The following is an 18,456-nucleotide window of genomic DNA, read 5'->3' as shown; positions in this document are numbered from 1 at the left end:
TATCTAGGGGCTTTTTTCCATGTCTCCTGTTTAAGAGTCAACTACCCAGGACAGGGAGTATCTAAAATTTTAAGACTTGCCAAGATGCAAGTACTTCATGGGTACGAGGTGCTGCCTCAATGCTGGTAACTAGCAGAGATGTCACTGAAGCGCAGTGCTCTGGTGAAGCGCAGAACCTGGCGAGCCATTCTGCTATTGAGAAAGAAAGAAGAAACTTTCAGCACTTAAAAGGGCAAAAAGGTTTGCTTTAAAACAAACCAACAAACGGGTTTTTAGAGCCTACACAGATTAACACACTGGGACACACTTTTGCCAGGAATTCATGTTATATTCCACAGGCTCTAGGTGAAGTTGACAGTTCCTAGTACTATTTCTCTGCCTCCCAAAATTACAGAAGCTTGAAATCCACAGGCTTTTCTTGACACGTTCAGGTAAACCCTGTAAATAACCACAAGGTCATGACATTTGTATCATGCTCTGCAGCTGCAGAGGAAGTGATATGCACATCAACAATATTTATATTTAATTTTTAAACGCTGGGTTTAATTACCCCTACAGCAAACTACCTATGGCAGTTGCATGGCTCTAGCCAAACCCAGGCATTTAAATGGCATTACTGCCCATACAAGGTCGTATTTTTATCTTTTTGATCACACCATTCCAGTTTTACAGCTTGCAGCAGTAGGATATAAAAATTGTTATTAAGCTTCTATTAAGGAAAAAACCTCAGCAGACCTATATTAAAGAGTTCTCATAATAAACTGTATTCCTGTATTACATAAAAACATATCCTAGAAAAAAAATGTTTCTTTTTCTTTTGGCATAGTTTCTTTTTTAAACCATTTATTAAAAATATCCACCAGTGCATCTGCTGCCCTCAGAACTAGAAGGCAGCATTTCACAAAACAAGTCCATACAACTATTTACATTTTTTCACATCGTACATTGTTCAGTGTTCATTTTCAATGCTGGATCCATTCACTGGGGGCTCAACAATCAGCCTTGGCTCTATCAGTGCATCCCAACTTTCAGTTATCTGAAAACAAAACGCAGGCAAGACTTAGCATGCACCGGCTATAACGGCAGATGCAATTTCTCCTACATTACGCTTTGTCTAGACTCAGAACAGCACCAGTGAACAAAGATCACAGATCCTTCCTGTGATGCATCTGTCTTGATGAACCTCAACCTGGCTGATATCCTTCCTGGGTGAGGAAAAATGCAGGTTTAAAAAAACCAAGTGTGTGAAATTAATAACCTGATATGAACCAATACTCTATCTACACATGATACTGTCTATTTTATTAGCCAAAACAAAGCGTTACACAGTTTGATAACTTTGAACATGCAAGAAAGTGATTCTTTTGTAACAGTTAACATTCTTGCTAGAAAGAAGAGTTGGTTTTGCTTCCATTTATTTTAATCAGATGCATTATTATGAAGAGAATCTCACTGAGATGAACGGAGTCATAAAGCAGGCATGTGTCAGCTACCGAAAACCTGTAACAGGCTCAAAGCAGGACAAGCACGTACCTTTGTATCCTGAGGAACAGCATACTCTATCAGTTCCGCTCCATCCGCAGACTGGTAAACCAGATCAAATTTCCCTGGCTCTTTAGCAACTTAAAAAACAAACAAACAGACCCCATTGACTATAAAGAAAAAAAAAAGAGTTTAAATGTTTACCATCTTTAGAAAGCTAACGAAAACCAGCTGGTTTTCTTAGCTGAGTGTTTGCATTCCTAATTGTAACAAAAAATTCTGAGGCAGAACCGACTACTACACACCAACATTCAGGTAATTATCTGACTATATGCATGAAAAAGTTAAACAACAATATGCTGCCGACATTTGAGAAAAATGCTCATATGGTGATGATTCATGAATTCTGGCTTAAATGGCAATAGGAGTGTGTGTATAATTATATACACACACACACAATTTCAGAAACATTGATAGTTTCAGGTCTCTGAAGTGCACTGTCTCATCGCAGGGACCCAGTTTCACATCCACTGAAGACAGTGGCTTCCCTGACCCTGCAAGGAATGGCATTATGATCAAAATTTCTCTGTGTAATTCCATATGAAGATTTTAACGTTTTCATATTGGCTGGACAAATTTCATTTTGTAAATACCTACAAGCATCTTTAAAATAACTAGCAAGTGTTAGAACATCTCCATTTAAATACTTTCTTGGGAAGGATGTTTTGAGAACAAACTGGAGGAAATTTGAAATACTCCTGAAACATAAGCGTGCCTTGGACTAGCTGTTTTCCAAGTGACGTACATGCCCACAAGCATTTGGTGTCCCAGGGTACATACATTGTGCTGGTGATGACGAAAGGATCTCAAGCTCAATCTGTTTTTTATCAGCATTCCAACTGATTATTTTTCCCTCCTTCATAAAACAACAAGAAAAGAATCAGGTAAGATACACTTCAGTACTGGGTAACTATCCCGTATTTACAACCGCCACGGTACTTGATCACAGTTAGAGGAAGCACAACCGTCTGCAGAGTTTATACACAGAGATAGGAAAATCTGACAGAGTATTAATGCTCAGCAATCTGCAGTTACTGGCATCAATAAACCGAAGTTATTCATTGTCACTGTCTTGGTAGTTTAAGTCAGTATTTATCCAGAAACTAAGTTATCTGAAATAGCTAGAAAATTTTACTTGTACCAGTTTCAAGAATTTGCCTTGACTTCAAACAGCAGCAGACTTGAACACAGCTGCGTTTTTCTGGTTGAAGGGCGGCATTTGTTTGTCATCTCTAAAATATTAATGATCATTAAGGACGCCTGTGTTGTTTTTTTTAATCAACTGCTACACCTTTCAAATCTTCAGTTAGTTTTGGGTTCTAGAGTTTTCATTTTTACTCCTGTACCAGGAATAGCCAGTGGAGTCAACTGGGTGAGAAGAAAAACACTGCATAACCTCAAAATATTTAAGCCTTACCTGACCTATAATAGTTTTGTAAGTGAATTAAGGGAGGAAAGAACAACAGTACCTTATAGTCTGAAACTTCAGGACTGTAATTTGCCGTTAGTTCCAAGCGCTGTCAAAAGAAATGCAAATAAATTACAGCTTCTCCTGACCCTCGATGATGCCACCTATACCCAGACATGATTTCCTCAGCAAGGGGAAAGTGCAAGAACAAAGTCTCCCGCTCCCGGATCCCAATGCCGGTCACAGTCCCAGGTTGTCTTCTAGGACTCACTGCTCCACTGACCTACGTTCAGGTCAGCCTGTGAGAGGAGATGAAGGAGATGGATCCCAGTCTCCTCAACTGCAGTTATCTTTTATTTGACAGTGAAATGTAATTATTTGTACAGTAAGATTTGCAATAGCATTGCAGAAATGCTACAGAGAGAAAAAACATCGAGATTTTTTGGTTTTTCCTTTTTATAGCATCTCATTTTAATGCTGACTTTCCTTGCGTGTTGGGAAGAGAGGGGCAAGACGCTTCTTTCTGACATTCCTGTTTAAATGTAAACCTTGAAAATATGCCCACATTAGAGAGAGACTTTGTGAAGGTGAACCAAAAAATTCTGTTATTTGTGAACTGACCTGTGTGCTAGCTAAAAGAGTCACTATACAAATGTACGTGGAAACGCACACTGAAATAACTGGAGAAAACATTTCTTTCTGTTACACAAATAGAAGAAGTCTAAAGAAATGCACTGAGCTTACGCACCTCCTCCAAACCTTCCTAAAAATCAAAGTCAGGCTTTACAACAAGAGAATTTTTTAAAGCCAACAACAAAAACTGTTAACAGTTTCTGTTGTATGGGCAACTATTAGGTTAGACAGACAGCAAAAGAGCTGTGAATGCTTTCAGAGATGCCTACAAACATCTGACACAAGGCATGTGCTGAACTGCTTAAGACAAAATTTTTTACAAGAACAATTAAGTGGGATGAAGACCACTTCCTAACTCTTACGCTTCTAGGATAACGGTCCCAGAACAATGTAAGATTAAGTTCAGTGTAAGCTTTTAGCTGTAAGGACTATGCTATTAGTAGCGTGTCCTGCAAAACTTGCAGTGGCCCAAATGAAACAACTTTAGCCCACCAACATTCACTATTCCACAAGTTCTTTACCTTAAAGGCAATTCTTTCTCCCACTTGTGGTGGAGCAGCTAGAAGAGGTAACACACTATAGTTTCTCTTGGGGACCTCCACAGGATTCTGTGAAAGAAACAGTAAAGCCGTTGATTTTTAGTTACGGTATTAATAAAAACAAGAGGCAATGTTTATGCTGTATGGACTGTAAGCAGTTCTGAGAAGAGTAAGGTACATATTAAGAGTGCTTTGTTATGAGATATATAATACAATCACTTCCTCACACTGCTAAATGGAGATACAGTATCAGATTTACTAAGTTAAGATCAACCTTTATCCTACTAATCTATTTCTGGTTTTAGGAATTACTCTCATCCTATACATTTTTCGTAGTTACAGCTGCAAGAGAAAGGTGACCTATGACTACGCAAGTCACTCACCTGGACAAGAACAGAAGTGTTTGTCGCAGTTTCATTTAACTGCCTCTGTTTCTGGCCTTCACTGCTGTAGTTATAGAAGAAGTTGGGGTTTGCTCCTCTCCCATGGCCTTGGCCCCTCATCATCCCACGAAACCCACGGCCCCTAGGTCCTCTCCAGAAGTTATCCTCTCCTGTTCCACGCCCCTTTCCACGGCCTGGGCTGGCAAGTGGTCCTTGAATACTGGTTGGGGACTGTTTAATAGAGTTTCTTACTATGGAATTACTCAGTCCAGCATTTGCTGTGGATTTTTTAATAACAAGTGTTTCTGAATCTGAACTATCAGACTCTGAAGAGGAGGTCTTTGCTTTGGGAGCCTTGGTGGTACTGGTTTTTACAGCTGCCGCGTTGTTAGGCGGTGACTTCTTCGCAGTACTGTCTTGTGCTGTTGCCACTTTCTCATCTTCTGTACTCGAGTCAGAATCTGAACTCGAGGACTGGGATTTTTGAGCATTTTTACTAAGTGCAGTCTTAGTGCAGTTTCCAGCGTTAGACTTTACAGTCACTTTATTAGAAGCAACAGTTTTCACATTAGAATTTGCAGCAGCTTGGAATTTGTCTTTGGGAAGCGTTGCCACTACAGGTTTACAAGAAAATTTATTTTGCTTTACGTTTAATTCACTGTTGTCACTGTCAGTTGATGTGCTGGAGGAATCTGAAGTTCCCACCCTCTTTTTTCTGCACTGTGTTGTGGTTTTTTTTGTGTTACTGTCACTAGAATTTAGAGACAAGCTCTTATTTGCCTGTTCTAAAGCCATCTTTGCTGCAGCTGCCTGTGTCTGCTTTTCATCCTTCTTTTTTGTTGGCAACTGTTTCTCCCTCTCCCTTTTGTTAAGCTTTTTAGATTGGTCAGTAGAGCTCTCTTCCTTACCTCCTGTGAGTTTATTTCTTCCACTAACTTCTTCCTTTTTTTTTCTTTTCTTGTACCTTTTTTGAGACTCCCAAATATCTACAGAGGCCTCTTCCCTACAAGAGGAATGCTCAGGATTATGTTTATTCTTTTTCTTTTCCCTTTTACGCCCATCATCTTCATTTATAGATAATTCTTCTTCCTCCTCCTCCTTTTGCCTTCGCCTTTTTTTGTCTTTTGGCAGGTAAGAGAAGCCATCATCTGTCTCTTTGTAATCCTCTGCAACTATCTCTTCCAGTTTGACTCTGTCAAAGAAAAAACACCAAGAAGCCAAAGCCGCTATTAAGGGTAATTAACACCATTTTCCTACACGTCAGCACACTCAGGGACGCGGGATACTGGGGATGCGCCGCCCGCCAGAGGACGGCGCGGGGATCCCCCCGAGGCCCGCGCGGGCCGGCGGCAGCGCGCTCCTGCCGCCCCTGAGGCGATGGGGAGCGCCGGGGCCCGCACGCCCCGCTCCCCGCGGTTCAAGCCGCCGAGGGGACACCCCCCGCCCCGGCAGCCCCCCCCCCCCCCGGCGCCGTACCGGAGCGAGTCGTTGTCCCGCACGAGGCGGGCGCTCTCGGTCGGGGGCAGCAGCGCGCCCTCCAGGAAGAGGCTGAGGCGGGCCCGCCGGCTGAAGCCGAAGCGGTGGCGGATGAGGCTGACGAGGTCGGTGACGAGGCGCACCTGGCCGGGCTCCAGCAGCAGCCAGCACAGCGCGCAGCCCGGGCTGCCCGGCGGCGGGTAGTCGAAGAGCAGCCGCAGCCGTAAGGGGCCGCCGCCGGCCGCCGCCATCTTTGGGGGGGAGCGCGGTGGCACCGGCGGGCGACGGCGCCGCGCGCGGGACAAAAAGGGCGGGAGGCGCGCGAGCTGTGGCCGCGCCCCCGAGGGGCGGGGCGAGGCCGGGCCGGGCCGGGCCCCGCGCACGTGACGCCGCGGGCGCCGCGAGCTGTTGGCGGGATGGGGCCGCCGCCGCCGGTGCTGCCGCTGCTGCTGCCGCTGCTGCTGGTGCTGCCGCTGCTGGCCGCAGGTACGGGGCTGGGGGGCGGGGGGCTCTGCCCCGCGGCCGTGCCTCGGGCGGTGCCGGAGCGGCGGCCTCGGGCCCGGGCTGAGCCGCCGGGGGTCCCCAGCCGCGCCGGGGGCGCTGCCGGGCGGGAGCGGCGAAGGGGGTGCGGGCCCGGCGGCGGCAGGGCGGGCTCGGGGCGGGCCCGTGCTGTGCCGGGGGTCCCGCGGCCTGGGCAGCCGCCCCCTCCCGCCCCGGCTGACCGGGGTCCGCGCTCCCCGCAGCCCCGGCGAGCCCTGTTGGAGCAGGAACGTGGGAGCTGGGGTTCCAGCGGGGCAGCCCCCCCCGCCGGGGTCCCCGCTGGGCAGCCAGCGTGGCCGTGGCCGTGCCCGCGCCCCGAGGGTCGGACGGGGGCAGCTTCTGCTGCTTCCCCGGGGGCTGCTCCCTGCGGGCACGGTCCGGGAGATCAGGGATCTGTTCCGGGGAAGCGGCCGTGGCCCGGACGGAGGAGGCTGGCTGCTCAAGTCGACGAGACTCTACCGACCTGAGTTTGGTGCTGGCTCCTGGGTTCATTTAGCAGCGGCCTCGCTGTGTGCCCAGCGCTCCCCTGGGGGCTGGGAAATGATTTGATCCTCCCAGGGACTAAGATCAGAGTGTCGGACCCCTGAAGGAGCACCACTGGTGATCCTGAAACTGGTGTGAGTTACCCCATCGTGCCTGGTGGGGCTGTGCTTCCAGCCCAGGCCTTGAAAAAAACTTCAGATGTTTCCCCGATAGAAAAAAACCACCAACTATCCGAGCTGTCAGGCTGCCATTTCGGCAGCAGCTGTAAGGTCAGGCGCTGATAAGTAAGCACTTAATTACACGCTTAACTTCATTCATTGATGATAACTCAGCTCTGTGTGTGGGTGTAAGTATAGGCAGGTTTCTTACAGTAATTTTTTGTAATGGAAGTAGTTCTAATTATCACACCCAAGATGGAAATGTAACATTTTAGAACAAATCTGGTGGGCAGTCCAAAGCAGAGCCTTTTTAACCAGCTGATTTTGATTTTTATTTCCCCCACAAGGTGTAGTTTTGAGGCAATCCCAAGAACCCAAAGAGCTATGGGGATACGTGCAAGTGCGAAGTAAGGCCCACATGTTCTGGTGGCTCTACTATGCAGATAACCCAACCAAAGACTTCACAGAGCTGCCTCTCATCTTGTGGCTTCAGGTAAGGTTTGGTGAAAGATGCTTAAAACCGGTAATTCTTTCCAGTTCAGTCTGGTAGATATATTGCTTCTCTACAGAAACAGGACTCAAAATCGTCTGATTCTAAATGATTCACCTTGTGAGTGAGGTATTCAGGTTAGGAAGAAATAATGAAAATATCATTCTGCAGTTGCAGGGTGTCCTCAACTGCTCCCCTTCCACCAAGCTAAATTGCAGAAATAGAAGTTGTTCTTATCTTTACAGTAGTGCTTTCTGTGCCAGACACTACAAGTACGTTGTAGCGTCACAGCTCCTTTCCTGAAGAGCTTACAGTCTAGACAAGGTTTAGAGAGAGAGAATCGATACAATAATCAGAGATTTAGAAAGATTTCTATGTGGAAACAAGAGAGACTCTGATTGTTTAGAGATTGGTTGCATTCAGTCACAGCTTGATTAAAAGGCAGTGGCGTGTGCTCCACGTTCACCTCCAGCGTGACATTTCAGAAGATAATGTTGAATATAATCACTTGATGACTTGGTCTTTTTCTTTCTTGGTTATTTCTTCAGAGCGAAATGCATGCGCTGTACGTGCTGATAAAACTAATGACTTGCAAACCTCTGTAGGTAGCTGACTTCTAAATTTGGTATTAAGGGAATAAGGGGAAGGGTTTTCAAACTGCACTCATACAGCATGCAACTCATTAGATGCTTTCACAAGTGGGCAATTACTTCTCTGTTAATTCTTGCTTTCAGAAATGGCATGTGTACACATAAATGAAAGATGATGAGGAACAAAGCCTGCTTTGCAAATTAAAATGTAGTGCAAAAGCCATTTTTAAAAATTTATAATCTTGTCATTCTACTTAACTGGTTTGCTTATATTTTTGTCCTGTCTGTCATATCTATACCATGCTGCCTTTTAACTTATTTGTCACTTGGTATTTCCCCACAGGGAGGTCCAGGAGCTTCAGGCTGTGGGTTTGGGAACTTTGAAGAAATTGGTCCGTTAGACAAAGAAATGAAACGAAGAAATACAACCTGGGTATAGTATAATTACTGATTGCAGATGTTTGTTGCTTGTGCAAGCACATGATTGCTATGCAAAAATGCAAAGAACAGTTTTCATTTAAAGTTCAACAGAACTCTTAAGATTTCATCTTAAAATAGCATTGCTAATAAATTGGCTTAGAGGAATAGCATTGTTAAGAAATGAAGAACAGACCTATTATTTTGATTTGATGGAGTATCTCTGGGGTTCCATGGACTTGTGAATTGCAGATGTCTGGGAAACTGAGAGCAAGGAAATTCTAGAAAGATGTTATTTCAGGTCATAGCTTCATTGCCTACAGTCATAGCGGTTTTTCTGGATGGCTGGCAACATATAAGCAATGGCTCATAATTACATTTCCAGTATGGCCTTCAAGGGAAAACAAATTGCAGCTGCCTACGAGGGTGGAAGTTTATTTAATGAAATCTATTTGTCTTCTGAGCTACCAGTGGTCTAACTCCTTTGGAGTTCCCTAGATCGTATGGGTGATCTGCCTTTGGATCACTGGGATTTTTTGGGTGCCTTTCTTGTTGCAGGCTGAGCAAAGTGAAAGACCTTATGTTGTACCTCTTTATTTGTGAGCCTTACTGCTTTGAGCCATGCTAGCTGTGTGCTGATCTGCTGATCTTATTTGTACACTTGCAACTGTACAACTGTAGCATTTACTGTAGTGATTTCACAAAACCCCCAAAAAGAAAACCCTCTTATTTTACATTCTGATGACAAGTCTCACCTTTACCATTCTCTCTTTGGACTTGCACCTAATTTTTTGGCAAGTTCTTTCTGGGCCAGAGATTTGGTGGCTCAGTGAATTATTTGTACCATCAAAACTAAGTTTTTTGCTGGTGCTGAACTGAGTTTTCATACAAACCTTCTTTCTGCTTGTACAGTTGCAGGCAGCCAGTATCTTGTTTGTGGATAATCCTGTGGGAACTGGATTCAGTTATGTGGATGATTGCAGCTTGTTTGCCAAAAACCTTACCACGGTAGTTTCTGATATGATGGTTTTTCTTGGAGAATTCTTCACACATAGAACAGAATTCCAGGTAAGTGAATTGAATTCTTGGTTAGAATCATATCTTTTCTTTGCTTTTAAACAGGTCTCAAAAACAATTGGTGAACAGGTTTTGCTACTAGGTAGCATGCAGTTGGTGGGAGTTAGTGCAGGTATAACCACTGCCTCTTACTTCTCACAGTTCAGAAGTTGTATCTTGAATCTGATGCTAGATAAGCAATGGCGTGGATTATTGTCTGTCGTGTGATCAGAGGAGCATAAAGAATCACTGCTGTTTCTACTTCCAAATACTGAAGTGCCTGCTTCAAAATTTACCCTGGTGATTACACCAGGACGTTACAGAAATCTTATCTGCAGCTTAGAATCAGAAAAATACCCAGTAATTGTTAGTGAGAGGTGAGCAGCCAGTGCCTGGGCTCTGTGGGATGTAGGAGATGGTTGGAGGTATCTTCTGTCCTCTGCCCAACAGGTTCATTGTGTGGTTTCTCTCTCTCCAGACCATCCCATTCTACATATTTTCCGAGTCTTATGGAGGTAAAATGGCTGCTGGCATCGCTTTAGAGCTGCATGAGGTGAGCAGTTGGAAGATGTAGCTCACTTTTTACTTTAAAGTGTGGTGGTCTGCAAGTACTTATATTTCCTGAAATACACTGTCCCTGTTGCCTAATTCAGCCTGCTACTTCTTTTTTTCACTTAAAGGAAACTGGTTCTAGAGTCACGAATATTTAACTAAAAGTTGATTATTTTTGTTTGGTTTTGTTTTCCTTCTTGCTCACCAAGGCTGTTCAAAAAGGGACCATAAAGTGCAATTTTATGGGGGCTGCTCTTGGAGACTCGTGGATTTCTCCTTTGGGTACGTTTAAAATCCTCGGACTGTGGGTGGGTATTTGTTGTTGTGTTAAATCGTTCCATGGATACCGTGGGTAGGTGGTTGTTGTGTTGGTTTTTAATAATTCCATGGATACCTAGAGTCAAAAATGCCAGTACTGCCTTAACTGAATTAAATCTCTAGTGAGTCTGGTAAATCAAAAAGAAATACTTCAGCACTGCAAGCTGTGATTGAAGAATCTGCCTTTAGAATGTACCTAGATTATGAAAAGTCAGAGAGTAAAAAATAAAAAAAGTCAGCGAGGAGTATACTTGCGTTTGAAGAGGGGTGGTGGTGAAATGTCCCTGTACATCTCTACAGCCTCTGAGGTGTTTTGGTAAGAGTACTGCACTTAAAATGTGGCCACCGAATGATTGACAAAACCTCAACTGAGGTTTTCTCTTTCTTTTCACAAGAAGACCTTGTGCTGAGGAACTGATGTGCTCTCAGACTTGGAAGAGAGACAGTGTGTGTCTGGTGGAGGACAAGAAACAAATTAAAGGACTCTTGATCCTTCAACAAGATTAGCAAGGGCAGGCTTCACAATTCTTTGCAGCATGGGACAGTATCAAGCAAACACCTGTCTGTCTCCTATCAGCTGATCCCTGAGACCTTGTAAACAAACTTGTTATAAAACAGATTTGTTTTATATCTAAGTTTATTTCCACTATAACTTTTGCAAACAGATCAGTTTAGACAAAGCCCGTTCACTTGTCACTCCTCATGTTCTGGCAATGTGCTGCAGTGTTGGGTTGAGAACATTTTGGTAAGAACATGTCTGTTGCTTTAAATAAATTTCACTGATTAATGTTTAGGGGCTGAATGACATTGCAATGCTTTTATTTGTTCTCAGGACTTGTAAAGAACCTGCTCTGTGGTACGTAACCTTCGGGCTAAACTGAGCTGACAGTACCTCTTTACTGATTAGTTCGTCTCCATATATGGTTACAATCATTCTTGCTACAGTATAGGAAAACATATGTCAAAACCAAAAGCAATGTTTGAAATCTGTTCTGTTTCTTTAGACTCTGTGCTGTCTTGGGGGCCCTACCTTTACAGCACTGTAAGTACCTTCTTAACCTCAGTCCTCACCTGACTACTTGTACTGCCATGCAGTATAAATGGATAGTATAGTGATTTTTAAGGTTAGCTCTTAGCTGGAATAACACCTTGAAAGCATGGAAACTGTTAGTGAGGAATGAATGTGAAATTACAATTAAAGCTGTCCTCCTTTGTGTTTGTCTTTAAGTCTCTCCTTGATGATAAAGGTCTAGCAGAAGTGACTGGTGTTGCCAAAGAAATAATGGATGCAATAAATAAAAATCAGTATGGGCTGGCCACTGAGCTCTGGGGCAAGGCTGAAGATATCATTGAAGAGGTGAGATCTTTGACCAGCATTAGTATCTAACTGGTGCCTGGGGAGGCACAGAACTTCAGGTTATCCTTTCTGTGAGCACTGGGCTGACATGAATTCTCCAGCACCCCATCTAGTAATTTTTGGAAGTGTTTGTTTTATCACAGTGCTGATGTAAAAGAGCTGTTTGTTTGCAGCGCACCACTGTGCGATTTTAAGAGGAAGTGGGTAGGGCAACCCATACGGGCTTGCAGTATTGCATCAAGGCTTCAACCTGGCACATCACTTAAGTAGATCCTTAATTTTTAGCGTGCAGTTAGTCCCATTGATTTCTGTAGAACTCAGTTTCAACTTAAATGAGCTGTGTCTCCTTGAAAGCTTTGTTTTGGATATTGAAAACTATGAAGCAAGACACAAATTTCAGGTTAAGCATAGATCTCTGTTTAAAGAACCATAGTAGGTGCACAGGATGGAAAGGAACCTCAAGTTACATTCTGTTACTGTGGGTTACTGCATCTTGTTACTTAGCACGTTCCAGCTTAAAAGATAGGTAAAGTTTTACTCATTTTTCCCGTTGAAGTGTTGCTCAAAAATCTCATTCTTTCTTCTGTTGTTTTAGTACAAGTAAAGCTCTGGCTTCCTCAGAAAGATGAATCTGGATCTGCTTCCTTTTGTTGCTCTCTCTCTTTTTTTTTTTTTTTTTTTTTTTTTAACGATGCCTTGCAAATAGTTGGTTTCACTTACTGTTTGGAAGGAACTTATGGTTCCTATTTTGCCTTTCTTAAGTCTGTTTATCTTATCTTCCCAGTTGTGGTATTGCTGTCAGGGTACAAGCACTTCATTTCTTTTAGGGTTGCTGTTTTCTGTGCATCAGAGCTTTTAAAAATTCAAAAATTGAATAAAGCCAGGCTTCAGGGATCTTGAGTAACTTACTCTTATGGCAGCACTGATCATACTTGTCCTTTTTATGCAGGCAGCCTGGTATGTGCATCAGAGCTGCTATTCTTCAATTCTTGGTTGCATCCAGATGTCAGCATTTCCAAAGAGGGGTGGCTGATGCCTATCACCATGTTCTTGAGGAAGCAATTTGGGTTTTGAAGGGTTGTAGGTTGGGAGGATGTTGAGCAACAGGCAGCATCAGGTGAGACTAGATCTGGCAGAAGAGACCATGTCAAAGCATCATCTGGCATTGCAGCTCCCTCCATGAGTAATGAGAATCTGCAGTCATCTGCAGGGTGTCAGGCTTCCTGTAGCTTCACGTCCGCTTCAGAGAAGTAAACAGCATCTCTGGCACAACCCATGTGCGAACAATAAAGACTTGAGAAACCTCTTCCCTACTTCTCAAAGCACACGTAGAACCAAAGTTTTTTCCATAAGTATCTTCCTGACATGTAGGTGAAATGCCACATCACAGGGTCCTTTATTTAGTATTTACTTACCCCTCTTTTTTTCAGAATAGTCTGTTCCTCATATCTGAGAAATGTTTTTTTACAGTGTTACTGAAATTATCTTGTGTTTTCAGAACACAGACAATGTGAACTTTTATAACATCATGACTAAGGAGGTTCCAGAAGTGAAATCAAATGAACAAGGAAATCTCCATCTCAGTAAGTTGTACTTAAGTACTTGAGCTTCTGAGGCCCTGTGTTTGCATTTATATACCTCCAGCTCTGACAGTGGGAACAGCCTCAATTTAGCACATCCTTAAAATGGGGCCTTCAGATCCGAACAATACTGATACTCTCCTGAGCAGAACTTGTTTGCTCTTGCATAAATAGGGTTAAATAGGAATGTGGAACAACCTTTCTATAGATTACACCTCCACCTATTCATCCTGCACAAATTATGCAAAGGAAGCAGTCAGTATAATTGCAGCATAGTCTTATGACCTTTAAGTTACTTCCTCTTAATGTCTCTCATTTCTGTCTTCAAGCTAGGACACAAAAACATCTCATCAATATAGATAGTCTGATTGACTCTTTTGTTCCATGACGTTTATGCGTCAATGTGAAAAACACATGTATAGAATTTCTTCCAAACTCTTTATCTCTTTTTGTTGGCTTCAGCAGGGAAGGTGAGTGGCACAGTTACCTCCCAAAACTAAAGCACTGCAGCTCAAAAATAACTGCTCTGTTGAGAAGAAACCGTGTCTAAAGCAGAAGCTGATCCCCTGAAAAAGTGCTGTGTTAGCCAAAAGCAGAAACGGGTGGTTGGGTTTTTCCCATATCATCCCCTGACCTACATAAGGGGTGACTTCAGTGGTTTCTAGTAGAAACAAGCAAATCTCTCTCTGATGTTGTATTTTCATTAGAAAAGAGTTGGCTGTGACTGTAACACTGAAAATTGTTACCTACGCAGGATGACTGTCTTAAATGTGCTGATAATCAGTGTGTTCTCTCTTTTTCAATAGGACTTTACCAACGCCATGTCAGAAATATGCATAAGGACAGCCTAAATGAATTGATGAATGGACCCATCAGAAAGAAGCTAAAAATTATTCCTGACTGTGTGAAATGGGGAGGTACTTTCCTGCCTGCTAGTGTGCATCTAATGAGTCTGTTACTGCTGTTCACAATATCACAGTCTGTAGGAAGATACGTTACTGTAGTAAGCAATCACATTCAATTGTCATTATCCTTGGGCCTAAGAAGAGGTCTTATTCTCAGAAATAACACGTAATGAGGCAGGCCCATGGCAGCAGATGTGGTTCTGATTCTGTATCTATGTTTAGTGAAGCAGCTAAAAATACAGGGGGAGGAAGAAGATCCTCTGTATCTCAGCAGCTGGTTTGTCTTTCGTGCACTCTAAAATCCCTGTTGGTTTCTCTGCCAGAAATCTGGTATCATGTAATGCTGCATGGTGGGGAGGGGAGGGTGTAAAACAGGAAGGAAGGCTTAAAGCCTGCTGCCAGCACCCTGTATGTGCGTAACAGGAGGCAGAAGCTGCAGTGCTGTCTGTGAGCTCCAGCGGGAGCGTGGCTGCTTTCTGGTCCTCTTTAGTTCCTCAGATGGATAAACCAGTGGCTGCCCCTTTGGGCTACAACTGGTTTCTGTGCAGCTGTGAACTGCACTTTAGAACCCTTAGCCAGCTGCTTCTGTCCCAGCTTGGGGATGGCATTCTTCATCAGTTAAAATTTGTCATCTTTTTGGTTCCAACCAGGTCAGTCCATAGAAGTCTTTCAGAACATGGCTGAGGACTTCATGAAACCTGTCATTGATATTGTTGATCAGCTTTTGGCAGCCAATGTCAATGTTACGGTGTATAACGGGCAGCTGGATCTCATTGTTGACACCATGGGTAAGGGACTTCTTGACTGGGGTTGGGAACAGGTGACGAGTAGAATGTGAAGTTGCCGGTAATATTGGTACCGGGATCTCTGCAGTCTTCTGTGGAAATCTCTTATCTTACTGGCAACACTTAAATAGTAGTCACAAATTAGCAGCTGTTAGGATGTTTTGTTTACATCTCTCTCAGAGGTGATCCCTTTACCTCCATTATACTGTTGGGAAACAGATCTGCAACATCACTAATTGCTTGTTTTACTGAAGCCTGTAAGTAAGTAGGTAGCTAATAATTCACGTAGTTCTTCTGGGTAGACACATATATATGTATGCTCATTCATAAATGAAGAATGAGGATAGATGAATAAATACATGGCGATTATCCTCTCTCCTGCTGTGCCTTGAAGATCCTGTTCTCTGGGGCAGAGGTCATGCCTTGCTGTAGATTTGTGCACAACACAACCTAGTGGCCTGCAGCAGAGCATGGTGCCAGCTGAGGTGGAACAAGGGTGTTGGTAGTTAATCAGGGAGGGCGCAGCTGAAGAGCGGTCACACCTGCTGCTCAGTAACCTGTAGGCTCCTGCACGACTTGGCCACTCAGGGACTTTGTTTGCATCTTGCAAGCAGCAAGGGACAGGCTTGATCAAGTGGCAGTTTGGGAGCCAGGCCAAAGGTTGCTGAAATGCTTTATGTTGCAAGACTGCCGCGCTCTCTTCCATTCACCTTTTCTTACTGATTTAAATAATCTGCAGTCACAGACTGAGCTAAAATTGAGTTGCAGTTAACATGTAAATTCTTCCAGTAGTTCAGAGGTAAGCTAAAGCTTTGTCCCCCTTGGAATTGTCCTTGGAATTGGGGCTTTTTCGTGTCTTGACCTCCACCTTTTCTAGCCAGCACCTGAAAACAGAAAAATTTCCAGTCTCTCCGTATGACTGACTAATAAATAGAGAAGCAGTGTCTCTTCAGATCTCTAAGAAGGGGACTTGGTGTGGCCGATCCTTCTCCATAGCAGGACATTCAAGGTGATTAAGGAGTAAAGCAAAACATGTCAGAAATGTGGGAGCTGCAGAACCTCTGAGGCACATGTTCAACTTGTGCAATCATAAGTGCATTTCACTTAAATCTTCACTGTTTGCTTTTTCCCTTCTCCCTCCATTGGTTTGTTTCAGCTTGTCCTGAACATAGCCTTGGTTGTTTCTGTAGACATAGCAAAATTATTTTTAGAATCTGAGCATACAGAGACTTCCCACTGACTCTGCTGTATTGGTATCTGGTACAGTGGGCATCCAGCTGAACTGGGACTCCCAAGTTGCTATGTCAGTATTGGTGTAATCAAGCATCTCTCTTCTCTCTAACAGGCCAGGAGGCTTGGATCCGGAAACTGAAATGGCCGAATTTGAACCAGTTCAGCCAGCAGAGGTGGAAGGCACTCTATGTGTCTCCAGAATCCACTGAGACAGCTGCTTTCCATAAGGCCTATGAGAACTTCGCTTTCTTCTGGATTCTTAAGGCTGGGCACATGGTAAATAATGGAGTGGGATGCACCGTTATCAGCAAGAAAAGTGAAGATGCATATATGCTTGCTCTCTGCTTCCTTATGGCAGCTGCTTACCTTGTGCTCTTATCTCTGTGCTAGGTACCATCTGATCAAGGAGAGATGGCGCTGAAAATGGTCAGGATGGTGACGCAACAGCAGCAGTAGGGAAGGGGAGGCCAGCTGGCCTCGCTTCCTGCTGAATGTCAGTGCTCTTGCAGAATGTGAGTCCAGAGTAACAAGCCGCAGGAGGAACAACAACTATTTGGACCCGTAGCCTCTCTGTTTTTGCTGATAACATGCACAAGCATGTATGGAAAGGCATTTTTTTTTCCTTGAATGAGTTTTTGCTTTTGAATTTGTAAGCTGTGATTTGCTGCCTTAGCACTGTTCATAATGACTCTTCCAGAGGGAAGTCACTGTCATAAACAACTAGCCTTTGCCTTTGACTTGGAAGGATTTTGTGCTTTTGTAAAAAAAGCTGCCCTTCCCTGAATGCTCTTTTGCCTGTTCACACACCAAGGCTAAAACTGATTTGAATCCTGATAGACCTGTTTGTTCCTCTCCGAGAGCTAACTGTTTCATGAGGCCATGGAGCGTTCCTTCCTTTGTCCTCAGGCCTCTGCTTGAGTCACCTGGCTGGATTACAAGCTGAAGACATGGAGATGCTAAGATAGAGGACCTGCCCTAGAGCAGTTACAGTCCATCTCATCTTACTGAGCTGCCTGAGTTAGGATCCAAGATTCTGTGCTATGGAGAGAGAAAAACACACAGACACACGCATGCACAGAGGAGGATTTGATTTTTCTCATCTGATCGTTAGTTTCTTATTTTGTCTTCAGTGACCATTACTCAAACTTTGCCTGAAGCACATCCAGCAGGAATTCCTGCTTTCCTGTATGCTGAAGCAGGAGCCCTGTTAATACCCTCTTGTACCGAAGAGAGTCCTAATGGACAGAAGCCTCTTAAAACCTTCTGAGCTCAGCCTGGAGAGTGGAAAAGGAGAGCATTATCTGAGCAATAACAGCGTAATTCTGAAAGATAATAGCAGTGTTTAAAAGAAGGATATACAAGCTAGAACAAATACCTTGATCCATGCTTTTTTTAAGTCTTGCAAAGACCTGTTCTTTTGAAACATTTGGTTTATATAGTACACAGTCAAGAGGAGACTTGGTCAGGCATCATTTGACTTCTGCTATGGAGCACAAAGTGATGGTTGCTTATTGGTGTCTGATAGGAGGCACAAGAGCTTGTTCCAGTTGTCAGAATCCTAAATAAATAGCAACACCTCAATTACTCCAGCAACTGAAACTGTCATGAAATGTCTGATAGTGTTGGCTTAGCAAGGACAGATGCAATGCTATGTAAACACATGCACTCACCTAGCAGCTGGAGTATTGGCGTCTAATAATTGCTGCTTTGTGTTCTTTGCTTGAACTGTATTCTTGAGTAGTTCAGCAACGCAAATACAGATTATTTTTTTTAGAACATGTTTTTTCAATAAATGCAGTAGGTCTAATTCATCTTTCTTCAGCATCAAATCGATTTCACTGCTTGAAAATCACATCTTTTCTGTTTTGGCTTTTCAGTGTAAAGCCCCTGCCAATGGGAGCAGATAAAGCCACACTTGAGAGGGAAGTGTACAGATGTGTGCTCTTCCCCATGACTGCATTGCATGGTAAGGAGCACATGCACTGGGAACTGCACCCCCTCTCACCCTTTC

General features: G+C 43.7%; 2 protein-coding genes across 6 annotated transcripts; one reads left to right on the top strand and one right to left on the bottom strand.

The window, feature by feature from the left end:
- COIL (coilin) lies at window positions 1–6,278 on the bottom strand. 3 transcript variants are annotated; one of them, XM_037406231.1, is made up of 8 exons: window positions 5,982–6,278; window positions 4,506–5,697; window positions 4,105–4,191; window positions 3,012–3,059; window positions 2,323–2,398; window positions 1,534–1,622; window positions 928–1,036; window positions 1–192 (listed from the first exon to the last, which is right to left on the bottom strand). In XM_037406231.1, exons 1-7 carry the CDS (start codon window positions 6,230–6,232, stop codon window positions 950–952), a joined length of 1,830 nt encoding a protein of 609 aa, XP_037262128.1. In that variant the 5' UTR covers window positions 6,233–6,278; the 3' UTR covers window positions 1–192; window positions 928–949. The 3 variants fall into 3 exon arrangements, with proteins under 3 accessions (XP_037262128.1, XP_037262138.1, XP_037262121.1); XM_037406241.1 differs by lacking the exon at window positions 1–192 and adding an exon at window positions 207–438; XM_037406224.1 differs by lacking the exon at window positions 1–192 and having other exon boundaries at window positions 824–1,036; window positions 5,982–6,277.
- Window positions 5,719–18,256, top strand: SCPEP1 (serine carboxypeptidase 1). Of its 3 annotated transcripts, none has more exons than XM_037406261.1 (13): window positions 5,719–5,740; window positions 7,510–7,655; window positions 8,586–8,675; window positions 9,572–9,727; window positions 10,194–10,268; window positions 10,477–10,549; window positions 11,590–11,627; window positions 11,814–11,942; window positions 13,441–13,525; window positions 14,329–14,439; window positions 15,078–15,215; window positions 16,558–16,721; window positions 16,836–18,256. In XM_037406261.1, the coding sequence occupies exons 2-13, from the start codon at window positions 7,581–7,583 to the stop codon at window positions 16,899–16,901; spliced, it is 1,200 nt and encodes a 399-aa protein (XP_037262158.1). In that variant the 5' UTR covers window positions 5,719–5,740; window positions 7,510–7,580; the 3' UTR covers window positions 16,902–18,256. The 3 variants fall into 3 exon arrangements, with proteins under 3 accessions (XP_037262158.1, XP_037262164.1, XP_037262151.1); XM_037406267.1 differs by lacking the exon at window positions 5,719–5,740 and adding an exon at window positions 6,086–6,106; XM_037406254.1 differs by lacking the exon at window positions 5,719–5,740 and adding an exon at window positions 6,356–6,467.
- The last annotated feature ends 200 nt before the right edge of the window (window positions 18,257–18,456 follow it).

Source organism: Falco rusticolus, chromosome 1 (assembly GCF_015220075.1).
Source record: "Falco rusticolus isolate bFalRus1 chromosome 1, bFalRus1.pri, whole genome shotgun sequence".
In the NCBI taxonomy this organism is placed as follows: domain Eukaryota; kingdom Metazoa; phylum Chordata; class Aves; order Falconiformes; family Falconidae; genus Falco; species Falco rusticolus.
Note: the sequence above shows the minus strand (reverse complement) of the source record. Positions and strands in the feature narration are given on the sequence as shown.